This window comes from Musa acuminata, chromosome BXJ3-4, assembly GCF_036884655.1.
Source record: "Musa acuminata AAA Group cultivar baxijiao chromosome BXJ3-4, Cavendish_Baxijiao_AAA, whole genome shotgun sequence".
In the NCBI taxonomy this organism is placed as follows: Eukaryota; Viridiplantae; Streptophyta; class Magnoliopsida; order Zingiberales; family Musaceae; genus Musa; species Musa acuminata.
Genome location: NC_088352.1, coordinates 33,158,046 through 33,174,246, shown reverse-complemented (window position 1 = coordinate 33,174,246; position 16,201 = coordinate 33,158,046). Strand labels below are relative to the sequence as shown.

At 37.7% G+C, this 16,201-nt stretch overlaps 1 protein-coding gene across 4 annotated transcripts; it reads right to left on the bottom strand.

Annotated features, from left to right (window-relative positions):
- Positions 1 to 285: 285 nt before the first annotated feature.
- Positions 286 to 16,201, bottom strand: LOC135635712 (uncharacterized). Of its 4 annotated transcripts, XM_065146990.1 has the most exons (10): positions 15,846 to 16,199; positions 15,491 to 15,768; positions 15,109 to 15,235; positions 14,774 to 14,851; positions 12,411 to 12,777; positions 12,193 to 12,305; positions 11,572 to 11,736; positions 11,320 to 11,456; positions 1,012 to 1,104; positions 286 to 932 (listed from the first exon to the last, which is right to left on the bottom strand). In XM_065146990.1, the coding sequence occupies exons 2-10, from the start codon at positions 15,676 to 15,678 to the stop codon at positions 773 to 775; spliced, it is 1,428 nt and encodes a 475-aa protein (XP_065003062.1). In that variant the 5' UTR covers positions 15,679 to 15,768; positions 15,846 to 16,199; the 3' UTR covers positions 286 to 772. The 4 variants fall into 4 exon arrangements, with proteins under 4 accessions (XP_065003062.1, XP_065003063.1, XP_065003061.1 ...); XM_065146991.1 differs by having other exon boundaries at positions 286 to 879; positions 15,491 to 16,201; XM_065146989.1 differs by having other exon boundaries at positions 15,491 to 16,199.

Sequence of the window (16,201 nt, the reverse complement as noted above, 5' to 3'; positions counted from 1 at the left end):
ATCAAACGAGTGCAAAGCCCTATAACTCTACATATCTCACCATGAACCCCATCAGATAGGGGCCTGCACGAACCTTACAATTCATAACCGAAGCCGTAGTTTTGCACACACTGGAAGTAAGATCACCAAACACCATTAAAATAAGAGATCATTTTGGCCTTCCATATCAACCAGAACGTATAATCAATCAAGGCTCTGAAGGAGAGCACCTAGCGCAGGATTTGGCTTGCTCCTAGACAAGGGTGACGCAAATTCTCTAATCTGTAAAATTTATTGTGCTCGACATGCCCTAAAGCCACAAAATTTATATATAAAAAAAATAAGACATTTCTTTTGTCTCGTTTCAACCCTGTCACTAGACTTTTTTTTTACCACTGTTACTGGACAGGGAACAGAGTAGTGAAAGTGATGACAGCAGCAATTAAGATCGCCTGCAATATCCTATGGCTGATAGCAATGCGTTTGACTAGTTTGAACGTGATGGTGGCTGATGGCAAAGTGCATTGCTAGGTTGGAATCCCTGACCGGGCTCTTAATAAAGCATTGTGTTATATCCTGATGATGGCCTCCATCAACAGACTTGAGTTTCTGCAAAAACTAGGAAAATTGAATCTCAGTAAGGCACATCATCGTCCTTGTCCTTGTATCTTATTGCGTCTATACAATTTTGAGTGATCTCCACAACGACATGCCACCAGCACTGACAGATTTCAACATTAACAGCATTTGCATGGCTGCTAAGGAAGAGTGAACCAAATCTTGTATAGGCAATTCATGAAACCGGCACTGAGTCAGCTTGATCCAAGCACTCCCAGGATGACAAAAGCCGCAGCAGGTGCAACTTCTCCACGAATGGCTCCAGTATCTCAGCCTCCTCTTCTGGTGCAAAAGCCATGCAAATGCTGAGTTCTTGAACAGCTTCAACATACCTCCTGAAAATACGACTCTGAAACATTTGTCCTGTGCAATTACTGGCAAACAGGGAATCTATATAGTGCAAATATGGTTTACCTGCTGTAATACAAAAGCAAACCATGGTCTCTCCTTAAAGTCCAATTGTCAGGCTGAAGAATCAGCAGTCTTTCTGATGCCATAATGGCCAACCTTCAAATCCAGAGGAAAAAGAGAAAAGACGAAAGAGTTGTTAAGCATTGCCTCACTAGATTATACCACAAAGTACTCTAAACGTTGTTGGAATCAATGTATAAATTTTTCCATAATTAAGTTGTTGGACCAAATGAGACCTTCTGAACATGTACACATCTTTGAATAATGAGGCAGCAGAAGTAGATTTATTACATAACAAAGATTTTATAAAGTACTAGAGGAACAGGAAAGGAACTTTCATCAGCCTCCTAAATAACCACCAATTCTCTGCAAATTGCCATTTATTCAAATGGCAATTGTAGCAATATTGTTCTGCTAAATTATTTAGCTCTTAGTCACTGACTACAGTCTACAATTCCATGTACAAGACCATGACAGACGGAAAATATCTAGTAATGTACAAAATATGTATCCCTCAATTTTCTTATCCTTTTCAAGCATTGGTTCTCATCTTATTCTCCTTTACTTTGTAAATTATCCTTTAGATCTTTAAATCTAATATAATTTGACTCATTTATTTCTAGTTAAGTAATTTACTTAAACATAAACTTATCATACCATCTATTCATATAATAATCTTCCTTCAATCTTCTCATATCAAGGTTATTTTAAACAAATTTTAAATGTTATGTATAATGACTAAATACCACTCTGTAGGAAGAGTCCAAGATCAATTACAATTGTGAAAGTTCCCAATTACTAATGCAATCAATTTTACAAGTGTATATTAATTGGTAAAATCAAACACAATGAAGTACTAGCCAAGTCATGAAGTGATACCAAAGCTTCAAGAACAAGATCATGATAGGGTTAAGTAATTCGATATTAATTTCTGAATACACTGCTAGAATCTTGCCATTACATTTTTTCTCTTCACAATTATTGCACCATTAGTTATACATTCACATTAACACTATACTCAATTTTGGCTTCCCATTCACATGATTCCAATTCATGATGCATCAATCATGATAACCAGCTTGGACTTTGTCAGACACATTGAGCTAGGTGTCATCTTTGGATGGTAGATGAAAGGTTTTCAATTTCAGGTGTCGACCCATGCCAGGTTCTTGGCCAGACCAGTACGGGTCTGAGTTGTTCGGGCATACCAGAAAATACCACAGTACAGAGAAGGGGGGAGGACAAAGAGGAAAGGGGGAAGAAGAAAAGGTGGTGGAGGAGGGAAGGAGGAGAGTCAAAAAAGAGAGAGAGAGGAAGAAGAAGACAAGGTGGTGGAAGGAGGGGCGAGGCAGAGAAAGAGATGAGGGAAGGAGGTGGAAATAGAGGGGCAATGGCCAAGGAAAGAAGGTGGCAGAGTAGGAGAAAGGGGGAAGCAAGGGTTTCCCCTCTCTCAATCAAAAGAATATGTGAATCATTACCGATATCAAACAGAGTTGCTTTTCCTTGCTCCAGAGGAGATTGGTAGAGTCCCTTTCATCATAGATATAGAGACATTCTAAGAAGAAATATTGCTTGAGTTGAGATACTAGGACTTGCAGCTCTGGTGTATTTGGCAGAGGCATAGACCCAAACTTGTAGGCTGCAGAAATGTTTCCTTATAGGATTTCTTTTTTCCATGGCTTGCATGCACCTACATAAGCTATACTTCCATAGTTACCAATAGGATAAGCTATACTTACATGGTTACCAATAGGAGCTCTTGGCTTTTGTCCTGTGGTTACTGAGATTATTGATGACTGACCCATGCGAAATAGACAAACTTCACCATTGTTGGGTTCCCCTTGATCAACTAAGGGGAGGCAATAGTGGAGATGAGGAGGGGAGGGGGTGATGATATTGAGAATTTGATGAATGGAATTTGAAAAGTTGATAGTTGTATTTGCTGAAAATACTTTTAGAAAGAAGATAAATGGATTCACCAAGTATAAAATCACAAAAAGATATAGAAACTCACCACCCTAAGGATAATTAAACAAGGATACATAACTTTAAAAAAAACTCATCACTCAAGGAAATATCCAAGAGATACAGAGACTAAATCTACTCCTCTATGGTAAACCAAAGAGATACATAATTAAAAGAGAGAACTCAAAGAGTTTCTATCAAATACAATCAGATTATGAACTGTTTCTAACTTTAAAACACCAAAATAAATACTAGCACATGAAACAACTCTCCATGCATAGGAAACTATGAAATTTATTACTTTGCAGCTAATAACAAAGTCCTTTAATGCATTCCTTGGTCCTGAAGATAAGATGAATTTACTCTCCCTTTGAATCTGCCCACTAGACCATCTATTAATGAAACAGTTGAAAAGTTAAGAGACTAAGCTTTTTCAACCTATAAAAGCATACCCCTTAACCGTTTAGCAATCAATTCAAGCTATTCAGTTGGGTCATTTACAGGTTTGGAAAATGAGCTTGCAACTCATTTGGCTTATGAGCTGTCACATTTGAGAGGTCCGGATTAAAGGCTATGGGACAAGCCTTGTGAGCTGTAGAGAATACCATAGGATCAACAAGATTTACACGAGCTGATTGTAGTAAATTAGGCACCCCTGTGTCAATCTCCCCTAGTTGAAAAAGACTTGTCCTCGAGTCCTCATTTGTTCCATCAACATGATAAGGACTTACATCAGCCATATTAAATGTTGGGTACACTCCATAATCTCCTGGTAACTCGATCTCATAAGCGTTTTTGCCAATTCTCTTTAGCACCTTGAATGGACCATCAACCTTTAGTTTCAATTTGCTTGGTGGAAACCTCTCGTTCCTTAGATGAATCAGACCAAGTCACCGTCATTAAACTCTACATGCTTTTTGTGTTTGTTGTGTTTGTTAGCAATTCGCATGTATCTCTCATTTTGTTTCTCAATGATTGTTTTAACACTCTCATGCAACTTAATTAAGTCCAAAGGACCAATAGGATTAGCACCATAAACAATATCAAAAGGACTCTTACCAATGCTATGATGCATGGAACGGTTATAGGCAAACTCGATTTGTGGAAGAATAAGATCTCATTGCTTGAGATTCTTGCCAACATAGTTTCTAAGCAAGTTTCCCAAGCTTCTGTTTGTTACCATTATTTGTCCATCGGTTTGTGGATGATGAGAGAAACTGAAATTCAAAAATGTACCTAGCTTCCTCCATAGAGGTCACCAAAAATGAAAGAAATTTTAAATCTCAACCAGATACCATAGTTCTTAGAATGCCATGCAATCTCATAGTCTCCTTGAAATACAAATCAGCAATATGAGATGCATCATTTGAATTGTTGCAGGGAACAAAGTGAGACATCTTTGAAAATCTGTTAACAACCATGATAAAATCCTTGTTCCTTTAAGTTCTTGATAATCCCAAAACAAAGTCAAGACTCACATCCTCCCATAGAGCATTAGGCCCTGGAAATGGAGTGTACAAACCAAAATTTTAGCTTCTTGTTTTTGCTAAATGACACACTTGATATTGCTTCATAAGTCTCTCCACAACTCTGAACATCTTAAACCAATAGAAATTTAATTGAACAAGAGCTAGAGTTTTATCCGTACCAAAATATCCTCTCAAAACACCACCATGAGCCAGAATTACTTATCTCAAAGAGCAAGATGAAACACACAAGGCATTAGCTTGAAAAAGAAAACCAGCAAAGATAGAGAATTGCTGAAAAGAACCTGATTTGCAACCATATTGAGCTTAAATTCATATCATTCTCATAAAGATCTTTGAATGTTTCAAATCTAACTACTTTGACTTCCATAGCTAATAATAAAAAATGCTTTCTACTCAATGCATCAACAACTACGTTTTGAACACCAGATTTGTGCTTGATAGTAAAGTTATAAGATTGCAAGAACTCTACCCAAGCTGCATGCCTCTTGTTTAGCTTGTGTTGGAAATTAATGAACTTCAATGCCTCATGATCATAATATAGGATAAATGACTTGGCAAAAAGATATGGACTCCAATAACATAAGGCTCTATAAATGGCATAGAACTCCCTATCATAGGTAGAATATTTCTTTCTTGTATCATTCAACTTCTCAGTAAAAAAAGCAATAAGCTTTTCTTCTTGACTCAAAACAGCACCAATACCCACATTAGAGGCATCACATTCAATCTCAAATACCTTGTCAAAATTAGGCAGAACTAAGATAAGAGCTTCGGTTAGTTTTCTTTTTAACATCTCAAAAGCATCATTAGCCTCATTAGTCCACTTAAATTTATCACCTTTTAGGCATTCGATGATTGAAGTAACAATATAACTAAAACCCTTAATGAATCTTCTGTAAAAGAAAGTTAAGCCATGGAAACTCCTTATATCGCAATGAAGCTAGTGTTGGCCAATTAAGAATAGCCTCTACCTTACTTTGACCCATCATGGTTCCATTTTTTGAAATAACATACCCCAAAAACACTACACTATGAGTAAAGAAATCACACTTATTTAGATTAGCATAAAGTTTTTGCTGTCTCAAAATAAGAAACATCTCCTTAAGATGATTCATATGCACTTCATTCTTACTGTACACCAATATGTCAATAGAATAAACCACAACAGAAGCCCCATGCATGACTTAAGTATGCGAGTCATAAATCTCATGAAAGTGCTAAGAGCATTAAATAGCCCAAATGACATAACCAACCATTCATACAAACCATCCCTAGTTTTAAATATTGTTTTCCACTCATCTCCGGGCCCCATTCTAATTTGGTAATAGTCACCCTTTCAAATCAATTTTAGAGAAAATAAAAACACCACAATTGATCAAGTAAATCATCTAGCCTTGGAATAGGAAAACAATAATCAATTGTGATTTTATTGATGGTACGACTGTCCACACACATTCTCCAAGAATCATCATTCTTAAGCACCAACAAGGCTAGGACCATACAAGGACTCACGCTCTCCCGAATCAACCCCTTTTCCATCAACTCATTCACTTGCCTTTGAAGTTCTTCATACTCCTAGAGGCTCATTTAGTAGGCTGCTTTATTAAGTAGCAAAACCCCTGAAGTAAGATCTATTTGATGCTAAATGTCTCTGAAAGGTGGAAGACCACGTGAAATCTCCTCTGGTATAACATCTTTATACTCCTCTAGGATTGGTTTCATGATTGATGGTGGCTCCTTGTGTTTTTCATTCTCCTCTACTACTACTAGAGCCAAAACATCACCACCTCTTTCTAGTACACTCTTGCATTTACCATAGGTCATAAGAGCACTAACTTTCTTCCTTGGTGGATTGGTTTCAGAAGGTTGTAATGGAGCTAAACCAATATTCTTTTCATTCACTTTAAAAGAATAAGTATGTTTGTAATCATCATACAACACCCTCCTATCATAATGTCAAGGTCTACCCAATTAGTAAATGACAAGCATCCATAAGAGCAACATCACACCATACTTCATCTTTATAATGTTTGCCAATAGAAAACAAAACTAAATATCTTTTAGTTACTTTGATGTTATTCTCCTTTTGCAGCCAGCATAATTGGTAAGAATGTTGATGAGGGATTGTGTCCAACTTTAGCTTCTGCACTATCTCCAAAGACACCATATTCTCAAAGCTGCCACTATCAATGATCAGCAAGCACATCTTGCCATGATAAGTGCATTTGCATTTAGTGTGAAACACATTCTTTCTCACCCAACTTTCATCCTCAACCACATAGGACACATTTAAGCTACGTTGTAACACAATAGACAAACCATGATCAACAAAGTAACCTCTTCCTCATCATCATCATATTCTGATTTGTCGTTGGCTTCATCTCCTTCTCCATCACTCTGATCTCCAACCACAGTAACAATTCTCCAATTTGGACAATCTGAAGCAATATGCCAAAAGTCATGACATTTAAAGCATTTTCGACCACTTGATGTAGAAGAATTAGGTGTTTGTTTGCTGCCAGCAGATCCTTCACCCTTGTCTTGCACCTTTGACACCACCTTTCTTTGAAGAGTAGGCTTAGAATCTTCTCCTCTGATATAACCTTCTTTTGACCTGTACCGAGAACTCTTTTCAAACTTCTATTGCTTCTCAACTTTTAAAACCAACTTGCTCACATCATTCAAAGACTAATATAGCTGGAGTTGAACCACATTAGCAATCTCATATTTCAGACATTCTAAGTATCTTGCAATGATTTGCTCCTCTGGTTTTACAAGTTCTCCTGTTAACATGAGATTATCGAACTCTGTTGTATACTCCTCTACACTAAGATCTTTTTACTTGAAATCATAGATTTTGAGAAAGATCTCTTGCCTATAGTTGTCAGGCAAGTATTTCCTCTTCAACTCCCTATTCATTTTCTCCCATGTCATGATCTTACTCTTTCCCTCATGTTCTCTTTGTTTCTTCAGGTTTTCCCATCAAAAAGATGTATTCTTTTTTAGTTTGAGTGCCACAAGCTTTACTTTCTTTTCTTCTAGTGGTTCATGAAACTTGAACTTTCTTTCCATTGTATTAAGCCAATCAATAAAGTCATCAATACTGATTTTACCTTCAAACTCCGGAATATCCAACTTTGGATTGTATTTATTCTATCACTCGTCTTAGTCTCTGCACCTTGCTTGGTATCTTCTCAACTCCCTTGGGTGAGTAGGTGTATCATCGTCAGAATCAAACTCTTGGACATCATTTTCATGCTGGTTGTTTCTTTTATGAAGTTCTTCAAGGATTTCATTCTTTTTTTATAGATTGCGTAGCAATCTTTGAAGTTGCAACCTCAAGAACTCAACATCATCTTCATGGCCACTACCTTCACCAACTATATCTTTTCCATTCCGTATTGTCATGCTCTCCAGCCTTTAGCTTTAATACTAAACTAATACTAGGGTACTGAGGAATGGACTTTGAAAAGCTGATAGTTGTATTTGCTAGAAATATTTTGGAAAGAAGATAAATGGATTCACCAAGTATAAAATCACAAAGGGATACAAAAACTCACCACCCTAAGGATAATTAAACAATGATACATAACTTAAAAAAAAGACTCACCACTCGAGGAAATATCCAAGAGATGTAGAGACTAAATCCACCACTCTATGGTAAACCAAAGAGATATAAAGTTAAAAAAGAGAAATCAAAGAGTTTCTGTCAAATACAATCAGATTCTAAACTGTTTCTAACTTTAAAACACCAAAATAAATACTAGTGCATGAAACAACCCTCCATGCATAGGGAATTACAAAATTTATTGCTTTGCAGCTGATAACTAAGCCCTTTAATGCATTCCTCGGTCATGAAGATAAGTTGAATCAACTCTTCCCTTGAATTTGCCCACCAAACCATCTATTAATAAAACATCTGAAAAATTAAGAGATTGAGTTTTTTTAACCTATAAAGTCACGCCCCTTAACTCTAGCAATCAATTCAGGCTATTCAATCAAGTTGGGTCATCTACAAGTTTGGAAAATGAGCTTGAAACTCATTTGGCTTACGGGCTGTCACATTTGAGAGGTATGGATTAAAGGCTATAGGACAAGCATTTTGAGCCGTAGAGAATACAATAGGATCAGCAAGATTTACACGAACTGATTATAGTAAAATAGACACTCCCATGTCATGTGACAGAGCAGGATAAGGAGTGTACTAATCTCTCCTGACTAATGATGGCGGATGCTAATATCGTTAGATGCAAGCAACCAATAGTGCAAGCAACGATGAACATGAGAGTAGGGGAATTGAGAGAACACACAAGAGAGGTTAAGTGTTAGGGTTTTTAATTTTTTTAATTTTTAGGTTTAAGAAAATATAAAAATCAAGCCAGACTTAGCCCTCGATCCAGGCCCACTATTCTTAGTTCAAGCAAATTTCCAGACCAAAACTAGGCAACAAGTCCGGCTCATAAACCTTACCATCCAGTTAACCCTGCAATGTATCACATATAAATCACCCAGAATTGGGCTATTCGTGTGATGGAGTGAATATTGACCATACCATAATGTACTAAATTGAGTAAAATTGGATTGCTTGGATGGATGCACAACATTTGTAATCACATCATATAGTGTGACATTGATACATCTTTAAAAAAAATGAACTGCCTAACATTTACAAGGATAAATGTTAGAAGTTAGGTCAATAAGTGGATTTTCTTTCAATGAACTGCCTTATTTTAGTCATGCTTAGAACCAAATTAGAGCAATATAGCTTCACTTAAAAAAAGTCCTATACTGAACTAAAATCCAGATAAATATATATTGTCGTTGGACCTAATAAAGGGATGAACATGGCTTCTAGGCCCCCTCAATTTTTCCTCTTTTTGTTCTAGAACATAATGCACAAGAAACAACCAAAATGCCACTACTAGCAACCTTCAAAAAAACAAATAAAAGATGTCTGACAATGTACACGATACTATTAGATAAAAGCATTTTAGTTTATTTTATCCAAAAATATGGGTTGATATGTCTGACATCGGTAGTCAAAATCTTAACCATTGTTTAATTTAGATAGGAGGAACTTTGATAATCGTCTGATCAGTTATATGAAGCAACAATATAAATGAATCCAGTCTTTTCAAAAGAGGCTATAAAGACGTGAAATTTTGAGGATGAAAAACCCTACAAAAGCAATCCACCAGCTCATCAATCAACAAAAATTAGGTCTTACTATTTCATTCCAGTGCATGTTTCAACCATCACTGCCAGTGCTGATTGTATGCACCGAAATGCAACTACATTAGTTTATCTGTAATTGATGAAGGTCCAAGTTAGATTTTTAGTTTCCTACAGTGCATCCATATCACACCAACTATGACATAATAATCTTCATTTGATCATTGACCAACTCGTATCACAAAACTACTGACTTCAAGAGGAATATATATATTGTAATGGCATCACTAACATCTTCATATCCACCCTTAGCATCTGTGGACCAGACAACCGCATGACATTGCTTATATTAGTTTTCTAAGGAAATGCAACACAAATATCCAGTCTCATGTGGTCCAAAGAGGCTGGTAAAACAATTGTAAAAAATATGGGGAAAAAGGCCAACCTTGCAATTCACATTCCCATATGTGGAGAGTAGACAAAATATGCAACCAGGATTGTATCAGTCAGCAACTTAAAAAAAGAGAATCTTCTTCTAGATGCAGTAATAGTTTGACACTTTTCTTTGGGCATGTAAATTTGACAAGACTGCTCAAGATTCATGAATAAGCTCCTACTGGATTCATATACAAAAGCAAAACAACTCTGGTTAGCTCTCAATGCACACCTTAAAGAATCTTGTCAGCTACATTTCAATGACTAGTATTTTCAAGGATTAAAGTTTTGGCCATAATAGCCGTATAGACTGTATTTACTGGTTTGATGGTCAATTCAGCATGTGGACTGGACAATTTCACCTAATCCAATGGTAAACTAAGATCATTGTCTAGTAAACTAATCGTATCAGGAGATATGCCAACCACACAGTATCGAAACAGGAGTTTTTTCCTTTTTCTGTTTCTGTAAGTTGTAAGTAGCTGCCTTCTTTCTTACTTCTATACCTCTTGTTCTTCTCTTCTTCAGCCACCTCCTCCTCCACCTTTGCCTCCTTGTCTACATTGTCGTCCCCCCTCTTCAACCAGTACACATCGCCACCTCCACCATTGCCTCCTCATCCCCTCCTCTCTCTGTGTTTCGGACAAAATAATCTCGTACCAAGTGTCGATATATTGTATTTGTACAACACTGGTCCAACCTTTGATCATACTGGTATGGATCAAGATTTTAATGCTTAAGCATATTTACCATTTTATTGACTTGTATTTAGCATTATTTAAAAAAAAAATGGCTATTAAATAACTTATAATACTAAATATTGGTCAAGATTAGACTATCCCATAGCTATTATAATGCATAATGATACCACAACATAGGACTCTTGTTCTTCAATTACTCAATGATGTTAATATAATTTTAATAATAATGGCTTTTTTTCTTCCAATGTTCCCCTATCTTTTCTTCTTCTTTGTACAGAATACTGAGAAACACAACAACAACAGCAAAGCCATAAAGTTCCAACTATATAGGTATCATTTGCCACTTTTGAGATAGAATACTGGGAAACACATTCATTCGAGTTAACTGTTGTGTTTGTGCATCCAACAATCTATGTGAATATGCTCTAAGATAATTATAAATCTTAAACAACCTTGATGACAAGAGAACATTGATTTTGATATTGAAAAGCCTGATGATTGCAAAAGATCACTTAAGATTAAATGTTGTATTTAAAACATAAAAATACCTGAGTTCTTGGGGCCGCAACAGCGGAAGTGACGTCTCCCCCATGTTAGCCTTGTCTTTTCCAGGATGAACTGGCCTAAGTGGAGAAGTTAACATCAAGCCATGATTTGCCTTCGAAGCCCGTTTCCAGTGAAGTCTCTGCAAATGAATAGAAAAGGCTAGGGTCATGTAGTCGAGTCGTGATAAATTAACTAGGCAAAACATCCAGCGTCACAAAACATAAGTGGAATCTGCTATGTTTGTCATCACATACAATCAGATTAGCTAGAGCAATTCCAATGATGTCTCTGTTTGTAGCTATATCAAGCCTTAAAAGTGAACCACTATCCAACTCAGAAGCCTTTGATCTAGGATCCTTGACGCATCTGCCATTTATTGTAGCAAACAGGCTATGTCCTGAAGCAGACCTGAACAGTTCCTGTGGTAGCAAGGAAAAAACTTAGCTTTGACATAATAAAACATTAAAAAAAGAACTATTACTTGAATGACATGATCCTTGTGGCTTTAGACGATGATACAGTTGAATTTTAGGAAACAACAGAATACTCTCAAGAAGGTTTGATCCACTTTAACTTGTCATAATCAGGCAACAAAGACTTGTGACATTTGGTGGCTGGTCGAAAAAGTACACAAGAAGGAAAAACTCCATATAGTATGTTTAAGGAAAAATAGATTAGGAAGAGCTAGCAGGCATAATAAATGGAGTTAGATACAAAACCGACTGATAAACATGTTAACCATAAAAAATGTGGAGATGATCCAATGGGAAACAAACAGCTGGAACAAATAAGAGACACATGTTTCTGTATTACAAGTATAACAGTTGTGTGCAAATATATAAGAACAGGAGGAAAAAAACCAAAGAAGAACACACCACTAGATTCCCTGATTGCGGCCAAATCAAGAAATCTTCCCCAACCCGAGAACCCACAACAGTAACACCAAGCCTTCGACATACTTCAATATATATGATGCTGAACATTATGGCTGTTGACAAAAGAACATTCCAGAGAGAAGTATAAGCAGAAGAAACATTTGGTTATTATGAACAATTGCTAATGTTGCAGTGTAAAGCCAGAAAAGGTGACTTACCACTGCCACATCCATAGCTAAGCACAGTGTGCAAGTATGAAAACTTTGAATCCACAAGAACAGGAAATCTTCTAAAACCTCTTGAATCAAAAAGAACAACATTTACAGCCTCCAACACTTCCAATAAATGACAACCTATTTCCCTTGAGATCAACTCTGCTTTGACTTCTGCTGCTATCACATCCAACTCTTTCAGCCACCCAGATATGGTCTTGCCTGCTAAAGAAATATCTTCCACATCAGTAACTTCTGAAAGAGCCTTGAATTGACCAGTTGCACCTTTCCTTTCACTTAGCAATGAACAAGCATCCATGTCTCGATTGAAAGACAGGAAAGCTTCATCTTCAGCAGCAACAAGTAACAATGCCTACAACAAAGTTTACAGTAAATCGTTAAACAATGATAACACCTTGCATGTCCTAATCAGAGTTGGTACAACAGGCAAAGAAGATAATTATTTATAGTAAATAAAAAAGATGTTGTTGCATGTACTTCCTTTTATCTTGATTATGCAAATGATACTGATTAAGAAATAATGCAGCAACTGGCTGCATTTTGCACTGTGCTAGGCTGACAGAGCAAGACATGTCAAATGCCAACACAGGTAGGTAGATTGCAGCACAGGTAATAAACACAAAAGTAGACTCAAAGGGAGCACAATCCTTAGTAGATAGTCTAAATTAATGTACATTACAATAAAGTAACCTAGTTACAAAACCAAAAAGGTCAGATTTATCAGTTGATGTGTCGCTAAAGGGGAATATTCAAAAGTCAATTTACAGATGTGCAACAAGTTTTCAGCAGTACTAGAATAGTTGGACTGAGCTTTGCAGTAAAGTGATCAGCTGTTGAGACTTGCAAAGTAGGTATTCCCACGACATTGTGAGATTCTTGATTACAGTTTCTTTGTTTTAGTTTTGTGAGATGTGACTGGGAGATGAGATTGTCTTTGTTTTATAAGATGCGACTAGGAAATAAGATATATGCTTCGGAAGGTTGATTATAATTCTCAGTTTTGTTTGGTGAGCTGTGGTGACAAATTGTTTCCTGATGCCCTATGGTATGACAGACTGAGTGATGTATTTCTCAGAGTATGGTGATTAAATGCTTGTTCAGTTACCCAAACATAAAAGAATAAATGACTATAGCTATAACTTAGAGACCTATGTTGCACACTTTGACAAGTTGATGCTTCAGATCATCAGATGTGGGAAACTATAGTTTAAGATGCCATTTGAACCTGCTCGTGCTGCTGGATTCCTGATGTGTTTCATGGTACTCAATATCACATGATTCACAGGCCTTCTCTCAGCAGGAACAATGGGTTGTGGGCAATGTCCCAGGTACATTCTTCATTCTTCTCTTCTTTTTCTTGTTCTTATCTAGCTTCAAAGGGATAATGGTCGGTAGCAGCTTGCTGGTACTGGTGCTGACATCTTCTTTATCAACACAACAGCTGGAAACCTAGACCAAACAGGTCCTACCAAGTGTGACAGTGACTAGCTGAGTTTGACTCATGCCTACACCCTTGTTATGTCATGTAAACATGGGTTCACAAGGTGAAGCGACAAGTTCAATCACCATTGCAGAAAATACAACCACATCGAAAAATTAAGGAAAAAAATGAAGTTCATACTTAAATAGATAAAGTTCACATATTATGAAGTAGACACTTGTTTAAGAAGAGAAAAATATGATTCCAGGTGGTACAGATGCCCTCTCCATCAGTGAATATGAAAATGGTAGTCACTAGCAAGACATGCTACCGTACCTTAGTGTCTATGTGTGATTACACATTACATATGTGATGATAAAGAGGCAATAATAGTTGTACACCATTATACACTCCATTTCCATGAAATTGAGGAAACTTCCAGAAAAGTATTGGGCAGCATAGAAGATACAAAATAGAACCAATTGAATCAAGTACCAATCTTTCAAACACACCATTCTCTACAAAGCCATCCTACTTTCTAAGGATTGCAATGAAAAAAGAAATCAAATTATGATGTTGAAAATCAAACTAGAGGTGTCTATGATGCTTCCAGGTCATTACTTTTCCAAAGATATGGCTCATGTGCCAAATGTAATGATGGACAAACAGAAAAGATAAGAAACCTTAGTGATTGATGAGGTGTTCCACAGTAGTGTACTGCAAGCGTAAGATTGTGACTAAGGGCACAAAAAGAAACGTCACACTAATTATTGTTTATATAAAAGGTATTGCTACAAATACATCTTCATCCACATGAATCCTCCTTGGAAAGATAATGAAGAAGAAATAAGTAATTAGTTTAACACTAAACTGCCAAAGCAGATTATACTACCAGAAGAACATGCTAATATCAGCTACATCACATTACCTTGGCTAGTGAAAGATCTTTATCCTCAGATCTAAAGGATATCTCCTGGGTGAACTTCTCTCGGGCAAGCCTGAGAATCTGCATATATGATTTTATTATCCAACCCCGTGATGCCAAGAAAGGGAGAAACAAAAAGACTCCATTAGTAATAATAATTAGAGAGGAAAAAGAAACAGCAAACAGAACACCAACAAGAAAACAGGGAAAAAAAAGAAAGAAAATCAAGATAACAGAAGGGTAGGGTTGGCATCTGTGCATTAGGATCACTCCATCGAGTGTAACAAAGCTGCTGCCATTCATAACAGAGGTGAAGGCGGTGGTGAAGGGTAACAGACCTTGAGGTTGGGATCGGACAGGTGATCCCTCTTCTGACCGCACATGGTGGGCGAAGCCACGGACGGGGGAGGACTCCCCACGTGCCTCGTCTTTTTCCCATTCCCGAATCGGCGATCAAACCCAAACCTGATCGCAAGAAGAAACGGTGGGTGGGGTAGCAGCATAACCGACTCTCTATCTTTATCTCTTGCTATCTCTATCTCTATCTCTATCTCTACGTCTATCTCCATCCTTTTTACAACCGACACTCTAATCTCTTCTTGCAACTCCTATCTGACGCTCGCTCACTTTTTACACCATAATTTTTATTTATCCTCAAAAGAAACCAGACAACAGCAAAGCAAGAATGAGGGTTTGAGAAGGAACAGAGATGGTGTGCACCTGAAAGAAGGCGGAAACAAGCCGTCACCCTGACACCCAAGGAAGCAGAGAGGCTGGGAGCGCGTAGCAGAGAGGAGCGACGCCATGGATGGATGAAACGATCGGATCCAGGACCGCGGCTCGAGGGCCAACAGTGGGAGAAAACAACGTCGACAACGAAAAGGAGAGAGTGAGGCAGTGGTGCTCATGCGTCGGACATCCCCTTCTCGAAGGAGGGTGAGCGGTAGGCGCCTCTAGAGCAACTGCAGGAGCGTCGTCCCTCACCTGGCGCCATTTCGCTGGGAAAGGACGGATAAGTAAAAGATAGGGCAAAAACTGCTGCAGAACTATCCATATCCGTCCCCCTGTAAAATACCACTGCTGATGATGAGGCTAGTGATGATGATGATGTAGCATCGCGCTCGCGCTTTACCACCATTAAATATCCCCGAATTAATTTCTTGGTTTTTCTTGCCTCTTTTCTGCTACGAGGGAAGGACAATTAAGAGGAAAGGAACTAAACCCTTTTTTCTTTCACCAAGACATTGAGTGGACACGCGATCCATTCTTTCAAATAATGGAACGAAGAAGGTAGAAGCTAAATGCCGGCCACCCAGTCAAGCGAGAGAGAACAAGGGGAAAAGGGCGGAGCAGGATGAGGATGAGGATGAGAGTGGAGAGACGATGTGGGGATCGTACTCGAACAGGGAAAGAGGCGTCTTCTGATGTTCC